The following is a 21313-nucleotide window of genomic DNA, read 5'->3' as shown; positions in this document are numbered from 1 at the left end:
CCAAAGTAATCGAGAAAGAAGAACAAAGCTGGAGACATCACACTTCCTGATTTCAAACAATAATACAAATTTACAGTAATCAAAAGAGTACGGTACTGGCATAAAAACAGACACATAGATCAATGGAACAGAATGGAGAGCCCAGAAGTAAATCCATGCTCATATAGTCAATTAATCTACGACAAAGGAGGCAAAAATATACAATGGGGAAAAGACAGTCTCTTCAATAAGTGGTGTTGGGAAAACTGGACAGCCACATGTAAAAGAATGAAACTGAACTACTTTCTTACATCATATGCAAAAATAAACTCAAAATGGATTAAATGGAAGATACCATCATCTTAGAGACCCACCCAACACCAGCTCCCATTGATTAATCAAGGGAAGGGCCTCTGACCCAAACTAGGCTTATGATAGAGCCCTCAACCCCTGATTACAATTAACTGATTCAGGGATTGTCATCTGATCCAAGTACTTTTTTTTAACTTGGCTCCATGATGATGAAGCTATGAGATGTGAGGTTTGGAAATGTCAAAGGCCATGTGTCACTGTGAAGAGGAAACCAGTCTCAGAGAGAAGCTAAGGTGTGGACAGGAGCCAACACCTCCACTTATACACTCTTTCCTACTGAAAGTTTCCAGCCCCTCTTTCCTACTCTAAGATACCAACTCAGCAACCCACTCCTCTCTCTCCTTCCTTTCACCCACTATCGTATCATTGCCATCAGTACACAAACATGATGCTATTTCTCCCATCTTCAAAATGAATGGAGTCTCTTGACTCTGCTTCCCTTCCAGCGACTGCCCCATTTCTCTGTTTCTTATTAGAGCAAAACTCCTTGGAGGAGCTCCCTGTACTCATGGTCTCCAATTCTTATCCTACCCTTCACAGAAATGACTTTCTGAGATAGATAACCAAGAGGGAGCAGGCTGTGGAACAGAGATCACCTGATGATGAGAAGAGCCAAAACATGGGACCTGGTCTGGGCAGGACCCACCCTGGGAAGAGTGGGGGGTGTTCCATGAGGCTTTGCATGAGCCCACCAAGGTTGTGGGGATGGACATAAAGAAGGCAGAAAAAGCAAGTGGAAGTGAGGGATTGCGCCGGGACTAACCTCATAATCGGCGGTGGAGCCAATGGGTCATTTGGGGAGAATTTGTCCTCCCAAATAGCATATAATTACGTAGCATTTACTGTGGACTATGCACTATTCTATGTGCTGTACACATATTTTTTTTTGCATGTCTTTTTTTTTGAATTTTTTTTTTAATATTATTTATTTATTTATTTATGTCTGTGTTGGTCTTTGTTTCTGTGCGAGGGCTTTCTCTAGTTGCGGCAAGTGGGGGCCACTCTTCATCGCGGTGCACGGGCCTCTCACCATCGCGGCCTCTCCTTTTGCGGAGCACAGGCTCCAGACGCGCAGGCTCAGCAATTGTGGCTCACGGGCCCAGTTGCTCTGTGGTATGTGGGATCTTCCCAGACCAGGGCTCGAACCCGTGTCCCCCGCATTGGCAGGCAGATTCTCAACCACTGCGCTACCAGGGAAGCCCTTTTTTGAATTTTTGAATTTTATTTTATTTATTTTTTTATACAGCAGTTTTTTTTTTAAACAATCCAATTTATTTATTTATTTATTTATATTTATTTATTTTTGGCTGTGTTGGGTCTTCGTTTCTGTGCGAGGGCTTTCTCTAGTTGCGGCAAGCGGGAGCCACTCTTCATCGCGGTGCGCGGGCCTCTCACTATCGCGGCCTCTCTTGTTGCGGAGCACAGGCTCCAGACGCGCAAGCTCAGTGGTTGTGGCTCACGGGCCTAGTTGCTCCGTGGCATGTGGGATCTTCCCAGACCAGGGCTCGAACACGTGTCCCCTGCATTGGCAGGCAGATTCTCAACCACTGCACCACCAGGGAAGCCCTACAGCAGGTTCTTATTAGTCTATTTTATACATATTAGTGTATATATGTCAATCCCAATCTCCCAATTCATCCCACATATTACACATATTAACACATTTAATCGTTGCTACAACCCTATGCAATAGATACTATTATTATCCCCATTTTTGCATATGAGGAAAATGAGGCACAGAGGGATTAAGTAATTTGCCCAAGGTCATACAGCTAATAAGAGGCAGATGAGGATTTGAACCCAGGGAATCGGATTCCACATCTATGATTTTTAACCACTATTTGAAGGGAAATAAAAGGCTTGCCATGCAAAAAGCAGCAAGTGTCCAGGTACCTGAATCCACCCAAATCGCCTCTCTCAGGTCCCTCCTATAAAAAGTCTGGAGCCAGGACCATTGGGGTGTCCATGACTATGCAGTCATCACAAAAAACTGTCGCCCTGGAATCTACAGGTGGTTCATATAAACTCAGGTCAAGTTGTTTCTTTCTTTTGAAATGTTTTCTACCTCATTCCCTTCCTCTCTGTCTTTTGGAAACTTATTCCCTCTCCTTGCTTTCCCAGGTATTTACTCCTGTAGCCCCTTGTCAACAGTTTCCTTCCTCTTCTAGTTCTCGATAGGAATCTGCTGGACGCTGCCAGCAGACAGAAGTCCAAAGTCCAAGAAATTAGGGGGATTCAGGATGAACAAGGGAAATTTGGGGGAGAGTAGGAAAAGAACCCCCTCTCTCCATAAATTGCTAAGTCTCCCCAGTTGCACAGAAGACAGGGCACTGATTGTCTAGCTTGGCCTGTGACTTCCCAGCTCCATCATCTGGCTCCATCTCACCTTTACAAAGTTTTTTATATACATTACCTCATGTGTGCTTTACCAGAACCCCTTGAGGGGAGATATTATTATTCCCACTTTACTGGGAAAGACATTGAATCACTGAGGGGTTAGATGACTTACCTAAGGTCACTCAGAGTGGAGAATTTTATCGCAGGTATCCAGACTTCAACTCCCATGTCTCACTGCACCAGCATGTGCAGGAACTAAGAGCAAAGACCTCTGCTATGGGTCTTGCTTTTCCACACTAAAAGTATTCAAATGATCTGGGGTGAAATCAAAGTTCTTTAAACAGGACGTGGCGTAATGTATATATAAGAACTTTGTAAAATTGTGAAGTGCTATACAAACATTATTTGTTATTAAATAGTTTGTACTTATATGAAGCATGTTTATATACCTACAGCTACATGCCATGGAGTGTGACTAAGTAGAATCAGCTGCTGTCTTGGATACAGATGATTGTTCTTTTCTGTCAAAGTAAATAATTAAGAGCTCATTTTATAACTTGATAGTATCTCTCCCTTATTTAAAAGACTGGTGTCATCTCATGGGGCCACTACTTGGAATAAGAGGACATTCAGATTAAGAGAAATATACCTAAGTCATACCTCTGTCCCCCCCACACTCCTTTACTCAGTGGGTGGCTACAGCAATGTTGTCTTGGTGACATCCAGGGTGTCGCCAGCCTGTCTGATGTTTGGTTCCTCAGCTGCTGGACCCGCTTCCCCACCAGACATGCAGCCAGCACCCTCAAGCCTCACAGGTCCAGCTGCCTGGCCAGCAGTTTCCCAAAGCCTGAGTCACATGTCACAATTAAGTCGTAGTTGTCTTGGAGTTGGCTCACCCCTCACTGGTCTTCCCAGATAACAGTGCAGAAGATGGAAGAACCCGCTGGGGGAGTTTTCCTCCTCCTTCAGTAGAAGGAACAATTCAGATCTCTCCTTTCCTGGCAACCTTGGAAGAGTTGGCATTTCTCTCCTTACCTACAAAGCCCTCTGAAATGTCTCCTAAGTGGAGTCTCAATTCTGCCTTTGAAAATTGTTTACTTGCAGTTCATATTCATTTCCTGGTTGAAACTTGTCCCTGACTATTAAATAAACACACACAATTTAAAAAAACCCTCACTCCTCCTGTTCCTCTGTCAGGAATTCCAAAAGGAACATTTTGTTATTGTTTCAAGTTTGGCATTAAAATTCTCTGTATCATTTTGTTTTGGTCCAGATGTAGTATTTACACTGTTGTTGCTCAAGAATATCTCAAATAGTCTGGTCAGGCAATAGTTCAGTGACCAGCAAGCCCCGATTACTCTGGATGGTGCTCTGTCCTCCCACCTCCCGTCACTTGTGAGTTGAGGTTGATAGATCAGACAGCTGAGGCTCAGGGGAAAGGCAGGCATGCCCCATAGGAGAAAAGGAGGCCATGGAGGACAGAGGCTTCCCTCCTTTCATGGGGAAAGAGCTGGAAGAGAGGCCCATGCAAGTCTAGCTAGAAGAGGTTCAGAAGGTTCATGGAAACAGAAGCAAGCCACATCACAGCTGCTGGCCAGAAAACCCTGCTACAAATGTGTGTGTACGGAGATGCTCCCCAGGGTGAAATTAAGCACATGCCCAAAGAGTAGGATTCAGAAATAGAAGGACCTGCTCTGCCAGTTACTTTTAAGGTATGTAATTACCCTCTCTGAGTCCAGTTTCTTCCTCATTAAAACTGAATAATAATATCCTTCTTTTAAGGTTGTTGTGAATATTAAAGTGCTTAGAACAGTGCCTGGTATGCAGTAAGCACTATGTAAGTGTTTGCTATTGTAATGTGTGGTGAACCGCAGGGACTGGAATCCTCTCTGCCATTTATTAGCTATGTAATTTTTTTCTAAAATTAATTAATTAATTAATTAATTTCTGGCTGCGTTGGGTCTTCGTTGCTGTGCGCAGGTTTTCTTTTTAGTTGCAGCAAGCAGGAGTGGCTAGTGGGGGCTACCCTTCGTTGCGGTGCGTGGGCTTCTCATTGCGGTGGCTTCTCTTGTTGCGGAGCACAGGCTCTAGGTGCATGGGCTTCAGTAGTTGTGGCTCGCGGGCTCTAGAACGCAGCCTCAGTAGTTGTGGTGCACGGGCTTAGGTGCTCTGCGGCATGTGGGATCTTCCTGGACCAGGGCTCGAACCCGTGTCCCCTGCATTGGTAGGCGGATTCTTAACCACTGTGCCACCAGGGAAACCCCATTAACTATGTAATCTTGTACAAATCTCTTAACTTTCTGAGTCTTGGTTTCCTCCTTTATAAAATCGGGATAAAACCACAGGGCTTGTTGCAGGGATTAAATAAAAATTAAATGGATAATATATGGAAAACACAGTGCTTGGGACAGAGTAAATGTCCAATAAATGCTAATTATTATTATTTCTATGATTTTGTTGTTACATTTTTCTCATCATCTCTAGTCTTGCTCCTCTTGTATCCCTCCAATCCAGTTCATTTCAACTCATTTCTCAATGGCAGTAAAATTATCTTCTTTAAAAGTAAGTAGCCTCAAAAATAATGTATAGTGACAGCAAGCATGTCAGTGGTTATCTGGAGCCAGGGCAGAGGAGAGGGAGGATGAACTGCAAAGGGGCACCAGCGAAATTTCTAGGATGAGAGAAATGTTCTATCTATTGACTAATGGTGGATGCACAGGTATATTCATATGTCAAAACTCATCAAACTTTACAATTTAAAGGATGCATTTTGTTATATATAAATTTTGCCTCAATAACAATGGTTGTTTCAAAAGGTAAGCAGCCTCCCTGGTCTTCTATTAATTACATTACTATATTTTCTCTTTTCCATGACATTTATCAGTATATAAAATTATTTCATTCATTTCTTTATATGTCTATTCCCCAACTCCCCCCCCCCATCAGAACAGAAACTCTTTGAGGGCAAGGGCTCTGTCTGTCTTGTCCACCACTATAACTCTGGCATTTAGAACTATGCCCAGAACACAGTAAGAGCACAGTAAATTCTTCTTGAATTTATTCAGACTAACTGATTAAAATCCTTCAATGGTTCTACCACAAATTATACACTGATTTCATCCATTCTCATCATCCTCACTCCACTACTTTAACCTAGGGTAACAATAATTTCTTGCTTGGATTATGCAATGGTCTCACTGGAGGGTGTCCTTGCTTCTACCACTGCCCCCTCATTTCAGTCTCCAAAGAACCCTTACAGTGATCTTTAAAAAATTTAAATCAGATCACGTTACTCCTCTGCTTTAAAAAAAAATGTGGAAATAATTTGATTAAGAGGCTGAATAAGTGAATAATAAAAGGGAAGTCAATTTAAAACTCTAGGAAAATACAAAAGCTATATAAGAAAAGTTGTGATCCTAATATGAAATAAACTAAAATGTAAAATTGGAGCACTATAAATTTCAGTCCACAAATTCAAAACTACCGCAACTATTAATGATGGGGTGGGGGAATAGCCCTCAGAGCAAAAAACTAAGTCTTCTATATGCATAGGTTACCTCTTAAATGTCTGTTGTGCCAGGACTTCCCTGGTGGTGCAGTGGTTAAGAATCTGCCTGCCAATGCAGGGACACTGGTTCGAGCCCTGGTCTGGGAAGATCCCACATGCTGCGGAGCAACTAAGCCCGTGCGCTACAACTACTGAGTCTGGGCTCTAGAGCCCGTGAGCCACAACTACTGAGCCCACATGCCTAGAGCCTATGCTCTGCAACAAGAGAAGCCACCGCAATAAGCCCGCGCACTGCAATGAAGAGTAGCCCCTGCTTGCTGCAACTAGAGAAAGACCGCACACAGCAACGAAGACACAATGCAGCCAAAATAAATAAATAAAAGAAAATTTAAAAAAAAATGTTTGTTGTTCCAGTCTACATGCCTTTTTTTTTTTTAATGTAAGTAAGCAGAGTGCCTTTTTTTTTTTTGGCTGCGTTAGGTCTTCATTGTTGCGTGCGGGCTTTCTCTAGTTGTGGCGAGCAGGGGTTACTCTTGGTTGTGGTGTGCGTGCTTCTCATTGCAGTAGTTTCTCTTGTTAGACAGCATGGGCTCTAGGTGTGTGGGCTTCAGTAGTTGTGGCACACAGGCTCAATAGTTGTGGCTCGTGGTCTAGAGCGCAGGCTCAGTAGTTGTGGCGCACGGGCTTACTTGCTCTGCAGCGTGTCGGATCTTCCCGGACCAGGGATCGAACCCTTGTCCTCTGCATTGGCAGATGGATCTTAACCACTGTGCCACCAGGGAAGTCCCTACATGCCCTTTATATCTGGTGAATCTCTACTGCCTTCTTGCCATGGTGGGACACATGTGTCTTCTGTGAGGTCACCCAGAGTCTCATGCGCCTAAACACACAATGCAGCTGGGACTCTCTTGAGTCTTGCCACTTCCCCAACATACTACCAAAAAGTGAACCCTGGTCTTCCCTCATCATAATTCACCAGAGTGAATCTCCTAGTCTTAGGGGAAAGGCCCTGCTTCTCTGAGACATTGTATAAACCCACAAGACACATTCCCTTTTGCTTCTTTCCCTAAATCCTATAATTTCTCTAAAGATATTAAGGTTGGGGGAAACTAAATCTGGAGAAAGTACAAGAAATGTATTTATTCTATTCCATTAGATATCTCACCCTAGGTAAAGAAGTACCAAATTGGCTCCCTACTTGAGTGGGGAAGGGGGAAATAAGAAACCAAGGAGCAATGAAAATGTGTAAATTAATATCTCAAAATATTACCTAGCTATAGGTAGTATGGCTACTCCCCCTAGTAAATTTTTGTGTCTTCAACAAAGAAAATTTATTTTTGACCTAGATTAAACCTTCTCAATAGCATGGAGTCCGAGGTTTGAATTTTCCAGGGCAATAGGCACTGTGACTGTCTCCCCAACATTCCCATTCTGTCTCGTGATTAATCTAAACAATTCGTGGCAATTTACCCCCTTGTCAGTGACTGGTCCACAGATGGACAAACCTAAGCCATCCAGGTCTCATTTGGGTCAATGTGATTTTTTTTTTAATATAAATTTATTTATTTATTTATTTTTGGCTGCGTTGGGTCTTCGTTGCCATGTGCAGGCTTTCTCTAGTTGCAGCGAGCGGGGGCTACTCTTCGTTGGGGTGCACGGGCTTCCCATTGAGGTGGCTTCTCTTGTTGCGGAGCACAGGCTCTAGGCGCATGGGCTTCAGTAGTTGTGGCACAAGGGCTCAGTAGTTGTGGCTCACAGGCTCTAGAGCACAGGCTCTGCAGTTGTGGTGCACGGGCTTAGTTGCTCCGTGGCATGTCCCAGACCAGGGCTCGAACCTCTGTCCCCTGCATTGGCAGGAGGAGTCTTAACCACTGTGCCACCAGGGAAGTCCCTGGGTCAATGAGATTTAAGGAAAGCCTCGGTGAGGGCTCTGGGAAAGAAACTTCCTAAATCTTTAGCGTCGTGGAAAGACAGGCTCTTTCTTTTCTTATAAGTTGTGAATGAGGAAGCACAGAGTTCCCATTGCCACTGGCAGTCATGCCACAACAATAAAGGCAATTGGATTTAGGGTAAAGACTAAACTGTGGATGCCAGAGAAAAGAAGCAGAAAGATGATGCAGTTATCATTTAGCTATGGGGTCCTGCCCTAACTCTTTCTTTGTTGTTTAAACCAATGTGAGTTGATTTTTCTGTTACTTGCTGCTCAATGCACCCTACCTGATACAGAGAATTTGGTGCCAGGAATAGACGTGATGCAAACAACAGACTTAGTGGGTTGTATGGTGACCCTCCAAAAAATACGTCCACACCCTAATCCCTAGAACCTGTGAATGTTACCTTCCTTGGAAAAGGGGTCTTCGGCAGATGTGATTAAGTTACATTTAATTATTTTCAAGTTCAGCTGGATGTTGAAGAGACACCAACTAAAGACATTTTAATTTTAAAAATTCACATTTGACCTTTATTACGTGATCACTCATCAGGATCAAAAGTCTTTTCAATAGAACTTCATATGGCTCAGAAGTTTAAGGCTTTTTAAAGAATAATAATTTCATTTCATGACTTCTTTGACAACGTTACTAATTTCGGGAATTTATTCTCCTGTAACTAAAATCCTAGTCTGGGAATCTAAACACCTGAGCTCTGTCAAGTCTATGACGCTAGGGGACCTCCTGTAAGTCACTTTCTCCTCTGAGCGTTAGTTACACCTATGGAACTATCAGCAGTTTCCAAGTGCCCAGATGCATCAGAATCATCTAGGTCCTTTATACAAATACAGATTTCTGGGCCCCACCCAAGCCTAATGAATCAGATTTTCTAACACCAAGGCCCAGGAATCTGTATTGTAATTAACCAGGTGATTATGATATACAGCCAAGTTGGGGAACTACTGAATTAGATAACCTCTAGTGTTCCTCGTAACTCCAAAAATTTGATTTTCTGATTTCTGTTTCTTCTATCGCTATCCTGTCTCTGCTACTAGATATTGTGCTAAAATACAAAAACAAAACCACAAAATAAAGAGTGAAAAACCAAGACCATGATTTAATCATATTTATATGCTTCCAGCACCTACACAGTGCCTCGTCTATAGTAGGCACTCAGTAAATATTTGAAGAATTAATCAATGGTGATTAAATAAATGAATGTTACTTCATGTGAGTCCCAATCACCTATGGATACAGAAATCCATAAAAGAGAGAGAAAATACTATGATAAACTTTTGCGTGATATAATCTTGCACTCCCTGTTTGTCCTACTACATACTTCAAATAATGGTTTATGTGAATAAGGTTAATGCATATTTAGAGACACAAGAGGAAAGTGGTTGGGTTCTCCTGTGGGCTACATTATCCCACAAAATTTCCCAGTGGTGGTGATAACTGAGGAAGGCTCATGATTCAGCAGGAACTAGTTTTCCTCTCCTTGACTCCTCCAGGTCAAGAAAAAGCCATATCCTGATTGGATGACAGATGTTCTTGAGGCCAGGCTGCAGGTCTTTGAACCTGTAAAGGCCACCTCAGGTTTCTGTGAGGCCCCAGTGAGTGGGAAGAGGCATTCACCTTCTGTCAGAAGTTATCCATAAATTCACCAGCAGCAGATAGGGTGTCAGCCAAGCAAGGTGTCCCCAGAACATCTGATACCCCCCTCATGTGACCCTACAGTGCCTTCTCCCACCCCCCTCCTCCACACTCCACTGACCACCCCTTAGGCTTCCCCAGCTCAGACACTGTCTGCTGGCCTTGGAAGGTACCGCCTCAGGATGAAATCTGTCACAGGGGTGGGAAATTTAGCCAAGGGGAGGTAGAGGAGTTTGACATCCAGGCCAGGGTGGTAGCGGATGCGGGGGTTCTGGGAAACAATAGCATGCTCCATGCTGTTGGTGACTTGGCTGATCCTTGGCTCTGCCAGCTGCATCGTGTTCTTTAACTTGTCAGTATCTGTTTGAGGGTACAAGAGGGGGGAAAATCAAAGGTCCTATTATTCTTCATTAAAGATAGTTTCTTCTGAATTCCATCCAAGCTCCTTTTTCACCAGACCACTGATCTAACATCTCAGGCAGATCTCACAAGCTCCAGGTTGCCCCTTAAACAAACACCCTATAAATAATCTTATTTCTCTTCCTGAATTCAATAGTTGTGAATTGAATTCCTACTATTGCATTAGACTAGCAATGAGAAGAACTGTGCCCAGTTCTGCCACTTATTAGTTGTGTGACTTTGAGCTTAAACTATCATCATCTGTAAAATGGGGATAATAATACCTGCCCTAGAGAATAATAAAGATGAATAATAGCAGCGTAGACAGTGGAGGAAAGAGGATAGAAAACAGATGAATATATGTGCACAGAAAAATTGGAAGGAAATAAGGAAAAATACTGTCTGTCTAGTGAAATTCCTAGTTGCTAGAGGGTTTTTTTTCCCTCCTGTGGACTTCCTAGAGTTTCCAAATTTTCTACAAAAGCATGCAGGGAAAAGATGTTATTAAAAAATAGTAACACTGTCTTTGCTTTGGTCATAAGGTCATTATGGGGTTCAGATGAGCTAAGGCACAGACCGGTACCTTGTAAGGCTCTAGCACATGTGAGGGGCTGTTCTGTCAGCCTGGTACACACTGGTGTGGAGATGGGTCCAAGTCTGCTGTAGCTTACAACACAGGAGACAAGCCACACGATACGCTTCAGGGGCCCTGATGTGCACCCTCACCCCAGGACTCTGGGAAGGGGGCAGCTCAGAGGGACTCATACTTCACTGAGCGCCCCAAAGACTCAGGAGGAAGTGGTGCCTGAGAGTCAGACTTCGTGATAAGGGATTAGAACTTGAAAACAAAGAGGGAGCAAAAGCTAGCCTGACTTTGGGGATGGTCCAGGAAGGCAGAGAAGTCACCCCTTCTGTGCAGGATACTGGTGGGCAGTTGATGAGGGCAGAACAGTGTCATTCAAGTATGCTTTACCCCCCTCTCCGACTCCGAGGAACTCCCTTTCTGTTTCTTAAAGAGAAAACTACTGCAGTGAAAAGAGGCAAACTACATTTTGGGGGTCCCAAAAAGAGCCACACTGACTTAAAGCCAGACTGTCTATAGAGCAATAATGTCTTAGGAATCCGACACTCTGTGCTCCGTCCTTGGGTCTGACACAGAGTCCACCACCAGCAGGTTCCAGGCGGGGAGGCGAGTGTCAAAGGACTCATTCATGAAGCTCGGGGTTACGGCTCCCTCAGAGGCAGGGAAGGCTGTGTGGGCTGATGAGGATGAGGCAAGCTGATGGGATGAGATGGCTTTGGAACTAGGCTCTGAAAGATGGGAGGACCCACACAGGCAGCGGGGTGGAAGAAGCTGCCTGAGACTCTGAAATAGGCTAAGGCACATCCTTTCCATGTTCTCTCAAATATTTATTGAGCTTCTGCTTTGTGCTGGGCACCCAGCTAGACATGGATTGAGGGAGAGAGGGGTACCCTTTAGCCCCTGTCAGTCTCCTGGACGGTGAGGAAGAACTCGGGCTTTGCATTTGGGTATCCAGGAAACGTTTGTGCTATTGTGAGAATTTAGCAAAATAAAGTCTATAAAATAGCAGGCACCAGGCTTTGGCACTCAGTATGGACCCAATGGTCCTAGTCCCTCCCTAGGAAGAAAGGGGACTAAAAGGGGAATTTTTGGTGGCTTCCCTGGCAGGGTTGAGATAAAGAAAGGAACTTGGCAGGTGGCTGTGTTGCTGCGAAGTATGCTAACAAGCCAGGCTGTGCTCTGTGAGGACCAGAGCACTGTGTCCTGTTCACATGCTTATCCCAGTGACTCTGTGTGCTGCTTCCTTGGGAATGTGCCTAGGTTAGGTTGCTATTAACTAGCCATTTCCAATATGGTTCTATTTTGGGGATAGCTAAAAATCACTCCAAGATACCTGGCCTGTTCCCGGATTCACAAGCCAGGGGCCTGTTTGATTGGTCATAACAGCTTGCTGGAGTTCGTGTCCAGTGGTGCTTGTGACCACTCCTAAGTATTTCTTCAGTCTGTCTCCACAGCACCCGCCCCCCACAAACACTACCCCACATACACACATACTTCCCACAATGACCAAGACCTTTCACTTCATGCCTTTGTCAGTCCTTCACTGGGTTTCTGAGGCGGCCTCCCAGCTGGTCTCACGTCTCCACCCTCATCCTTCCCACGGCACACAAATCTGATCAGGTCATTTCAGAGCCATTTAATAAAAGGCTCTCCAAAGCCCTTCAGGATGAGAACCACACTTCTTCGTTTTTCTTTTCTTTTTTTTTTTTTTAGAGCAACACTTCTTATTGGAGCCATCAAAGTCTTCTACTATCTGACTCGTAATGTCTCCCAGCTTCATCCTCACCCCCACCCCTTTACACTTTACATTCAGGCCAGACTAGTCATAACAACGATGGCTAAAAGATTGTTGAGCCCTTATTATATGGCTGAGCTGAGTACTTTACAGTCTTGTTTAATTCTCCTAACAACCCACGAGAGAGGAATTATTATACTTTATCGTGGAGAGACTGAAGTTTAGAGAGCTGTGTAACATGGTTAGAGGGACTACTGTCATCTATACTTTGCATCCACACCACCTTCGAAAGCACGCGAGTGCTATATGCCAGGTCTCCAAACTGTTGCGCCTGCTCTTCCCTCTGTGAAACATTTGCCATCTTTTTCCCTTTTGGTGAGCTCCTATTTATTCTTCAGAACTCACTAGGACACCAAGGGCACCTCTGTGACGGCTTCTGTGACAGCAGAATTAAGTCCCTGTACTGTTGCTTTGTTTTGTATGCATGTCCATTGTTGCACAATTTGTGTGGCATTATACTTGCTTTCAGACCTCCCCTTCTAGATTCCTAGAGATTTTGTCTCATCTGTGTATCCCAATAAACACTAGTAAAACTGAAGTAAAAATTAGAGTATGATCACTCGGAAAATTTTTTATCTAAAAGTAGTCAAATGCCTGCGTAAACATTTTCCTCTGAAATCATGGAGAGAACTACAGACGAATCAGCCTATAGTATTTTATAACCCAACCCTTACTTTTCTTCTGAAGAACGTCAGCTTTTCAACAGTGGTTTTCAGAGGAAGTTCGCCTTTCTACACATTCTTTTATGGACCTCACTGAAGACTCTACAGCTTCTGCCTGCATCGAGCTACTTAGAAAACGCCTTTGTGAGGTTTCCAGATGCTGGCTGAATCTGTGTTTCACCCCAGCCTCATAGTGACCCCATCAATAATTTGGATCATTCTTTGCTAACTGAGAGTTTTAGGGGAAACTCACAGGGAATATATATTATCCTCCCCACAGCCCCCAAACAGCTATTCCCCTTATTTATAGCAAGAGCTACAGATTTCTCTCTGGGAATCCATGCCTCTTCCATTCTGAGTCCTTTGGTCTAGGTAGAGTGCATGACCCAGCCTGAGCCAATCAGAGCTTCACATTTCCCTGGGTACAGTGATGGGCTCAGGGTTGAGTACATCCTGCAATTTCCTCTGTTCCTGCCATCACTGGTCCACCAAGTCAGAGTAAATCTTAGACCGTTTGGGGGAGCTACTGGAAAGGGCTATCCTGGGAGGAGATGAGGAGATGCTGCAGCCATATGACCACCCCAAAGGGGAGAGAGCTGTAAGCCTGAAGCCAGTACAGAGGAAGCAGAGCCAAGAAATAGGGTGATTTGAAATGAAAATAGAGCTTTCCTCAGCTAGTGAAGGGTTTACCATGGCTGGATTGTAAAGGACAAGTGTCAGCTGAGTGAGCACAAGACAAAGGGCAGTCACATGGATTAACACAGCTGGTGTATTAGCTCTAATTCTATTGAGTTATTTAGCATTTGAAACATCCAGCCCTCTGTTCAAATATTTATTGCAATTCCTCATTACTTTAAGACCTCTAACAGGCCTGAATAAATCTATAAGTACTGAAAAAAAAAAAAAAAGAAATAGGGTGAAAGCAGGTCCTAAGAACATCATTTGCGGACTGGATCAGGCAGTGCCTGAAGCCCATATCCTTATACTTTTTAGTAATAAGCATCAAGAAATTCCTTTTCTGCTTAAATGATTTGGGTTGGATTTTCTGTCACTTGTAACTGAGAAAGCCCTAACTGATCCTCAGGACTTTTTTTTCTCCTCACAGAATTCTAATATGTCCAGAACTGAAAGATTACTTTCCCCAAGGAATACTTCTCCAAATACTTCTCCCTGACTTTTCCCTAAATCAATGAATGAATAATGCCTCCACCCATCAGGTTTCTTGAACTAAACCTAGCACTTGTCCTGGATGGCTTTCTCTCCCTCCCAGTACCAGGAGGCCTAATACACACCGGGCATCTATCAACTTCTTTCCATCTCCTCCACTTCTTTGTAGCCCAAACCACCGACATGTCTAGCCTGGAATACTGCAGCGACGACAGCAGTCTTTCCCAATCACAAATCAGATCACATCCTTAATCCTCAGTGTGCTTTGATGCCCTAATTTATCCTGGGTCCCCCCTGCTCCACTGCACTGCTCCCCACCCTCTGGGATCTTTAAAGTTCCTCTAAAGAGTTTCCTGCCTCAGGGCCTTCCTGAAAAAACTTTCTTGCCTATCCACTTTCCAACAATGCCTAACTTATTCTTCCCCAAAGTCAACTCAGAGAAGCTCTGCCTACACCATAATCTAAACTGGGGCCCCACTCCCAACCCTATTCTTTTTTTCATGGCCTTGTGTTTCTCCCCATGGTAATTATCCACATTTGGCACTAAATGTGTGTGTTGTTATTAAGATCTATCTCCTCCACTGGGCCTTAAGCTGCAGGCAGCCAGCTGTGTGCCCTGCTGCTTTGTCCACTCTCACTCCCGGCCCTACCCAGTGCCTGGCATGTGGTAGGCTCTCAATAAGATGTGTATTAAGTGTATTAAGTGAATAAATGGCTGTTATGGTTTTTAAGTTATGGTGTCTTGGCTTTTTACTCTGTGGATGTATGAGGTCCAGGAGAGCATGTCACTAAAATAACCACCCCTCCCCCCCAGACAGTTAGATACCTGCCATTAATTTGATTGAGTGATTATATTTAGCCCATTCAGAGTTTCTGGTATATGTTTAAAATTCATCACTTTGGATTTTGGATGATTGCTAGTTAAGAATATCTCTTTGCAACACAAGAACTTACAGCTTGCAGGTACCAGTGTAATAGAGAAAAGGAGGCCATGCTCTTTTTCTCTATTACACTGGTAAATAGATAAAAACAACAAACTTTTAAATCAAATTGTTCCTACCAGGAAGCAGATAATATTCTAAGCACTTTTTATATATTAACTCATTTAATTTTTATAACCCATTACAGATGAGAAAACTGAGTAACTGGCCCAAGGCAAGCAGGAGACATGAAATTTACACTCAGGCAGCCTAGTTTCAGAGTCTAAGAGCTTAACCACAACAGGAAAGTGCCTCTCAGGGATGTTCATGGAAGTCAAATAAAAGAAAGGGAAAAAAATCTGGGTTAGGGAAATATATGACTAGGCCACTGAGGCCCAAATGGAGCAGGACAGGGCTGAGAGCCGGCTGCTTCACTCTGGACCAAGGGAACCTCCTGAGCCAGCAAAATGCCAGCCCCACCTTTCTGTCCCACACAAGGGCAGCTCCAAGGGTGGCCCTGAGGGGCTGTTCCCCCTCCAGGCACTTGGAGGGGAGAAATGGAGAGAAGCAGGAAATCTTGTGGATGATCCTCTCCTGAAACCAACTGGCTTGGCTTTGGGATTAGATGCTCTGAGTGAATGTGGGGCCTCCTGGTCCTCAGAGTAGGACTCTCTCTCCTACCACGAGGTACTCCACCAGGTCTTTTGGCCAATCCCTCCTCCGCTGCACCTGCAGGCCACCCCTCCTCTTGTTCCCCAATGGTTGGGCCTCTGTGCATCCCTCAAACTGGAAGAAGTCCCCAAACTGTGAGTTTGGGACAGTATAGTAAACAGCTGTGATGTCCCTCCTCTACTCTCCAGAAATACCTGAGATTCACAGGAGACCCTTAGGCCAGGGAGAAAGAGAGCTCCCAGAGCCCCTTCCTTTTAAACATTCGTGTGATTTTCCTCTTTACTGATTTGACAAGCACTTAGTGCATGCGAGATACTTCACAGATATTAATCCTCACAGCAGCCCTGTGAGGTAGGCACTATCATTAACTCCATTTTATAGATGAGAAGACTGAGGCTTAAGGCGACTAGGTAACATTCTCAAAGTTTCCTAGCCCGTAAGTGGCAGAGCCAGGCTTCAAACCCAGGCAGTCTGGCTCAAGTAGCTGTGCTCTTAATAACTTCTCTGTACTCATGGCAGTGCATTTTCACCTGATTCACCTGCATACGGGTGTTTGGGAGGAAGGCAGGTGCCAGGGGTGGGTGGGCAGCAACTCTCCTAACACCCCCATCTCCCCACAGCTATGGATTTGTCACTCCCCCAGCAGTTCTCAAATCCCAGCTCTGCCACCAGCTGTGTGGCCTTGGGCTCATAACCCGTCTGAGCCTCCATCCCATCATCTGTAAAATGAAAGTGGGTCAGTGACCCCCAAGACCTCTCTATCCCTCTCAGAGATCCCTTCCTCTCCTGGGGAACTCACAGGTATGGAAGTACTCCTCTCCATAGCTCTCGCGGGTCTCCTGAGGCAGCCGCTCCCACAGCTTGCACATGCTCTTCTCAATGCCCTCCATGTTCTTCTTGCCCAGAATGGATGTCCGGTAGTTCCCCGGCTCAATGATGCTGACTTTCACCCCGAAGTAGTGGAGCTCACGCCTAGGAAAGAAGAGCTGGACTCAGTCTGGGACTCCACGATGACAAAGGATCATCAGGGAAAGTCACCTCTGACACCTCTAGAGGAGCTGATCTCCAGAGATCAGGAACCTGGAGGTGTGCCCCCCACCCCTGCACCAGGCCCAGCACTGCTTTCATGCAAATAAGCCCTTTCCCAAGTCTGTCTCTGGACAATTCACATTAGGCCAGCCTAGCCGGGAGGAATCTAGACCAAAGCCTTGCTCCGACCAGGTCCCTCCCACTCAGCCCCACCCCCAACGCCTAGATGGCAAAGGAGTAAAGTGGTCTACGCAAGGCTTGCATCCTTCTCGGAGGGTTGCCCACAGCACATCTGCCCCCAGACCGCTCCGTCTGTTTGGGGGACCCTCCCTCCTACTCCCACAGGCCCAAGCAGCGTGTTGCTTATTCTGAGACAGCTCAAGGGAAGGCTGCTCATCACCACCCCACCTCTTCTCATCCCTCTTCTCTGGGTCCCTGAGGAAGGCCCCTATAGGTCTAGCCTTCCTCCTGCTACTGTTTTAGCATCTTCCCTCCAGACCTTGCCTGCCCACAGGGTGCCCCCACCCAGCCCTCTCTTCCTGAGGTGAAACCCCCAGAACTCCTACCCTGAATGGTTTGGCACCTGGGCCCAGTCACCTGATGCTGTCAGAGAAGGCCTCGACGCCAAACTTGGAGACGCAGTAGCCGCCACCAATGATAGCCACACGGCCACCAGAGCTGGACATGTTGACGACCCTGCCCCGGGCTTTCTTGACCATGGGCAGCATATGGAGAGTCACTTCGATCAGTCCCACCAGGTTCACGTTGACCACCTTCACAAAGTCCTCCTTGGTCAGCCATTCATTGGGACCACTGGGCAGGCCTACACCAGCGTTGTTCACCAGGGCTCAGAGGCCTGGGGGCGCAGTGGAGGGAGGGAGAACCAGACTAAAATCAGCAGTGTCTCTGGAAAAGCACCAGGGCCCACGACCCCCCAGCTCAGGGCTGCTGAGGATGGTTGAGCATGTCACAAGGCACAAGACAGCCAGTCTGGCAGCGTTGGGTGGGGAGCTATGACAGCCCAAAGGAACATGGGCCTTTTCCTAATGGGTTTTCCCTACAGGGGCAGTTTTTCTGATTCACACAGTCGGCCAGCTAGCTGGACACTGTACCAGCTACAATCCAGGCTTTAGCTAATAGCATCTAAGCTATTGGCTCCGGGAAAAGAGATCTCATTTTCATAGCAGTGAATTAATGTTTCAATTCCTTCCCCTATCATGCTTCCCCCTCTCTGTTCACCTGAGTGTAAGAAACCAACTCCATTTCACACATTACCAAAATTACTCTGTTCATTCATTCATTCATTCATTCATCCATTCACACATTCATTCATTTCATGCATCTGTCAGTTACAGAGGAAGGTGCTAGAGACATTAAATGAACAAAACATGGTCTTATTCCTCAATGATCTCAGAAACCAGAGAAGAAATAAATAAGACTTATAAACAAATACAGAAGACATTTAAATAAAATAATTTTGGAAAAATGTGAAAAGGGCTCCCTTTGAGATATTTAAATTGAGTTGGTATAAATGGAGAGAAATATTGCTAGGTATTGTCATTCAGCTCTGCAGGGGCCAGGCTTGAAGAGCCTCAAGTTCTAGTCCTGGTTCTACCTCCAGCCTTGGACAAGTCACTTCCTTTCCCTGGGCCTCAGGTTCATTGTTGACTGGATTAGGACAGTTGTTTCCAGCCTGTGGTTTGCAGTCCTGAGAGCTTTCAGTCTGAACCCCAGAACCTGATAAGGAAGGGAGATGCAGGACAACCTCAATTTTCATTTGTCTTACATATTGAGTTTCCAAGTAAAATTCCACTTGGGGGAGGGGCTTGGGGTTCCTTCCCTTTCCCTCCCCTTATCTCACTACCCCACCTTGGCCTCTGTAGCCTCAAGATACTCTTCCACACACACATGGGCAGGTCTGGATGTAAACACCAATCATGGTTCACCCCTTCCCCTAGGCCTGGGGTCCCCACACAAGCTGTGTCCCCATCCTATCTTCCTGCCTTCCTCCAAGTAGAGACCCCAGGAGACCAACTGGCTGGCAGGACTCAGAGCCTTCCAAGCTAAGGGAGACTCCTGTCTTACAGTGGAAGAAATGAGCTCCTGAGACCCAAAGACTGTAAAACCCAAGTGGTCTCTGCCTGTGGAGAAGGGACACACACTCGCTGCTACCTCTGATCATCCCTGGTAAATAGCTCTGCCTGCTGGCAAACCAGGACAACCTTAATTTTTTTTTTTTTTTTGCAAAGAGAGCTAGAGAACTTTCAATACAGTGTGAACAGCTTTAGGGCCATGCCAACTTGTCATGGTCCAGAGACTCTGAGGGGCAAAAAGAAAGCATGCAAGTATCCCTTCCTCCCATTCTCCAGTGCTTCTTAGACCAAAGATGTTGCCCAAAGGCCGCCCCCAGAGATGTCCCCATACTAATCCCTGGAACCTGTGAATATGGTGGATTACGTGGGTAAGAGGAATTAAGGTAGCAGATGAAATTTAAATTGCTTAACTGACCTTAAAATGGGGAAATTATCGTAGATTAGCTTGGCGAGCCCAATATAATCACAAAGGTCCTTCTAAGTGGAGAGGGAGCCAGACGACAGAGAACCAGAGAGATGGCAGCATGAAAAGGACTCAGCCCAACCTTGCTGGCCTTGAAGATGAAGAAGGTCATGAGCCAAGGAATGCAGGTAGACTTTAGAAGCTGGAAAAGGCAATGAAATGCAATCTTCCCTAGAGCTCTGTTAACACTTTGATTTTAGTCCAGTGAGACCCATTTTGGACTTCTGACTTCCAGAACTACGAGATAATAAATCTGTGCTCTTTTAAGCCCCTGAGTTTGTGTGCATTTATTACAGCAGCAATAGGAAACTAATATACCCAGTGAGTCATTAACACAAGTGGTTCAAAGCTGAATGTAGGGCACTGGGCGGAGGCAGCCTGTTGAAGAAAAGAAACTGACTCTTGCTGAATTATTCATAACTTAGTTCATTTGACAAATATTTATTGAGCACCTTACTAGATGCCAGACACTGTTCTAAGCACTAAGGATATATAATAAATAAAAGGAAAAAATACCTCCCCCACTAGAAGCTTTATTCTAGCAGGAGAAATAGAAAATAAATAAGAAAGATAAGTAAGATATATTGAATATTGGATAGTGGTAAATGCCAAAGAGGAAAATAAAGCAAGAGTTACTGTCTGCCCCTCCTGGGCCCCAGAGCTCTCCTGCCCTGACTCGTGTGCACAGACCCCAGATTAGTTCCCTCAGGAGTCAGGACTTGCCCCAGGCTGCTGCTTCTACAACTGAGCCATTCCTACACCCACATCTTGCGTGTGGGAAGATCCCTGGGTGGGCCCCCATCAGTCCTAGTCCAACCCTAGCCCACAGCCTCCTTTCCCAATAAGAGCAGCCACCCTGACATAGGCACTTACCCTTAGGTCAACCCGGTATCCATCATGATATGAGGAAGAGGAGAGATCTCGCTCCCCACCCTGCAGTCTAGCCTGACACAGTCAAGGAGAACAAACGTCCCCACTCGGGGAGTCCAACCTCATGTTTCTTCTCTCCTCCCCCTAGCCTGATCCCGACAAGAAACATGCTCACAATTTTATAGGAGCTGATAGTTAGGACTACCAAAGTCCCACTGAGGCAACTCCATCTTTAAACGTTTGGACAGACGGAACGCATATTCCCTCCCTGACCTGCTAGTGCAATCTCCCCCAAACCCTGCCAACCCTCTGAGTTTCTGGGAAAGAAAACTTCCTTGGGAAATCACCTCTTCATGTGGACAGTCCAAACCCTGCAACAGGTTCAATCCCACTGAGCTACAGGCCCGGCCCCTTTCTCTACATCACCTCTCCCATCCCATCTGAACAACAGGGTCCCCGATAACTGTCAGATACCTGTGGGAGAAAGAGAGAAAAAGAAGGATAAACTGAGAAAGCCAAAGAATGCAATTCATCCCACCTTGCTCGCCCACTTGGTCCCTCACCCACTGGGCTGCTGCTTTGATGCTCTCAGTCTTGGTGACATCCAATAGGGTGGTCTGCAGCTGGTAGGAGGTATCCTGCTGAAGCTTCTGGGCCCCCTCCTCAGTGAAGCAAGAAGCCAGCACCCGCATGCCCCGATCAACCAGCTGCATGGCCAGGAGGTTCCCAAATCCCGAGTCACAGCCCGTGATGAAGACGTACTTGTCCGAGAGGTTGCGGACCAGATTGCAGTTCTTGAACCAGCGGTACATAAAAGAGAGGTCCGTGATAGCCGCCATAGCAGAGGGGAGAGGTGATGGCCAAGAAGAATCGGGCTCAGGAG

The 21313-nt window shown here is 45.5% G+C and overlaps 1 protein-coding gene across 1 annotated transcript; it reads right to left on the bottom strand.

Moving 5' to 3' along the window:
- Nucleotides 1–6905: 6905 nt before the first annotated feature.
- Nucleotides 6906–21313, bottom strand: SDR9C7 (short chain dehydrogenase/reductase family 9C member 7). The gene is given in 6 exon segments (XM_028165853.2): nt 6906–10099; nt 12641–12662; nt 13115–13130; nt 16775–16947; nt 17602–17860; nt 20969–21313. Coding segments are annotated over 6 exon segments (951 nt in total). The 5' UTR covers nt 21270–21313; the 3' UTR covers nt 6906–9919.

Source organism: Balaenoptera acutorostrata, chromosome 11 (genome assembly GCF_949987535.1).
Source record: "Balaenoptera acutorostrata chromosome 11, mBalAcu1.1, whole genome shotgun sequence".
NCBI classification, from domain to species: domain Eukaryota; kingdom Metazoa; phylum Chordata; class Mammalia; order Artiodactyla; family Balaenopteridae; genus Balaenoptera; species Balaenoptera acutorostrata.
Note: the sequence above shows the minus strand (reverse complement) of the source record. Positions and strands in the feature narration are given on the sequence as shown.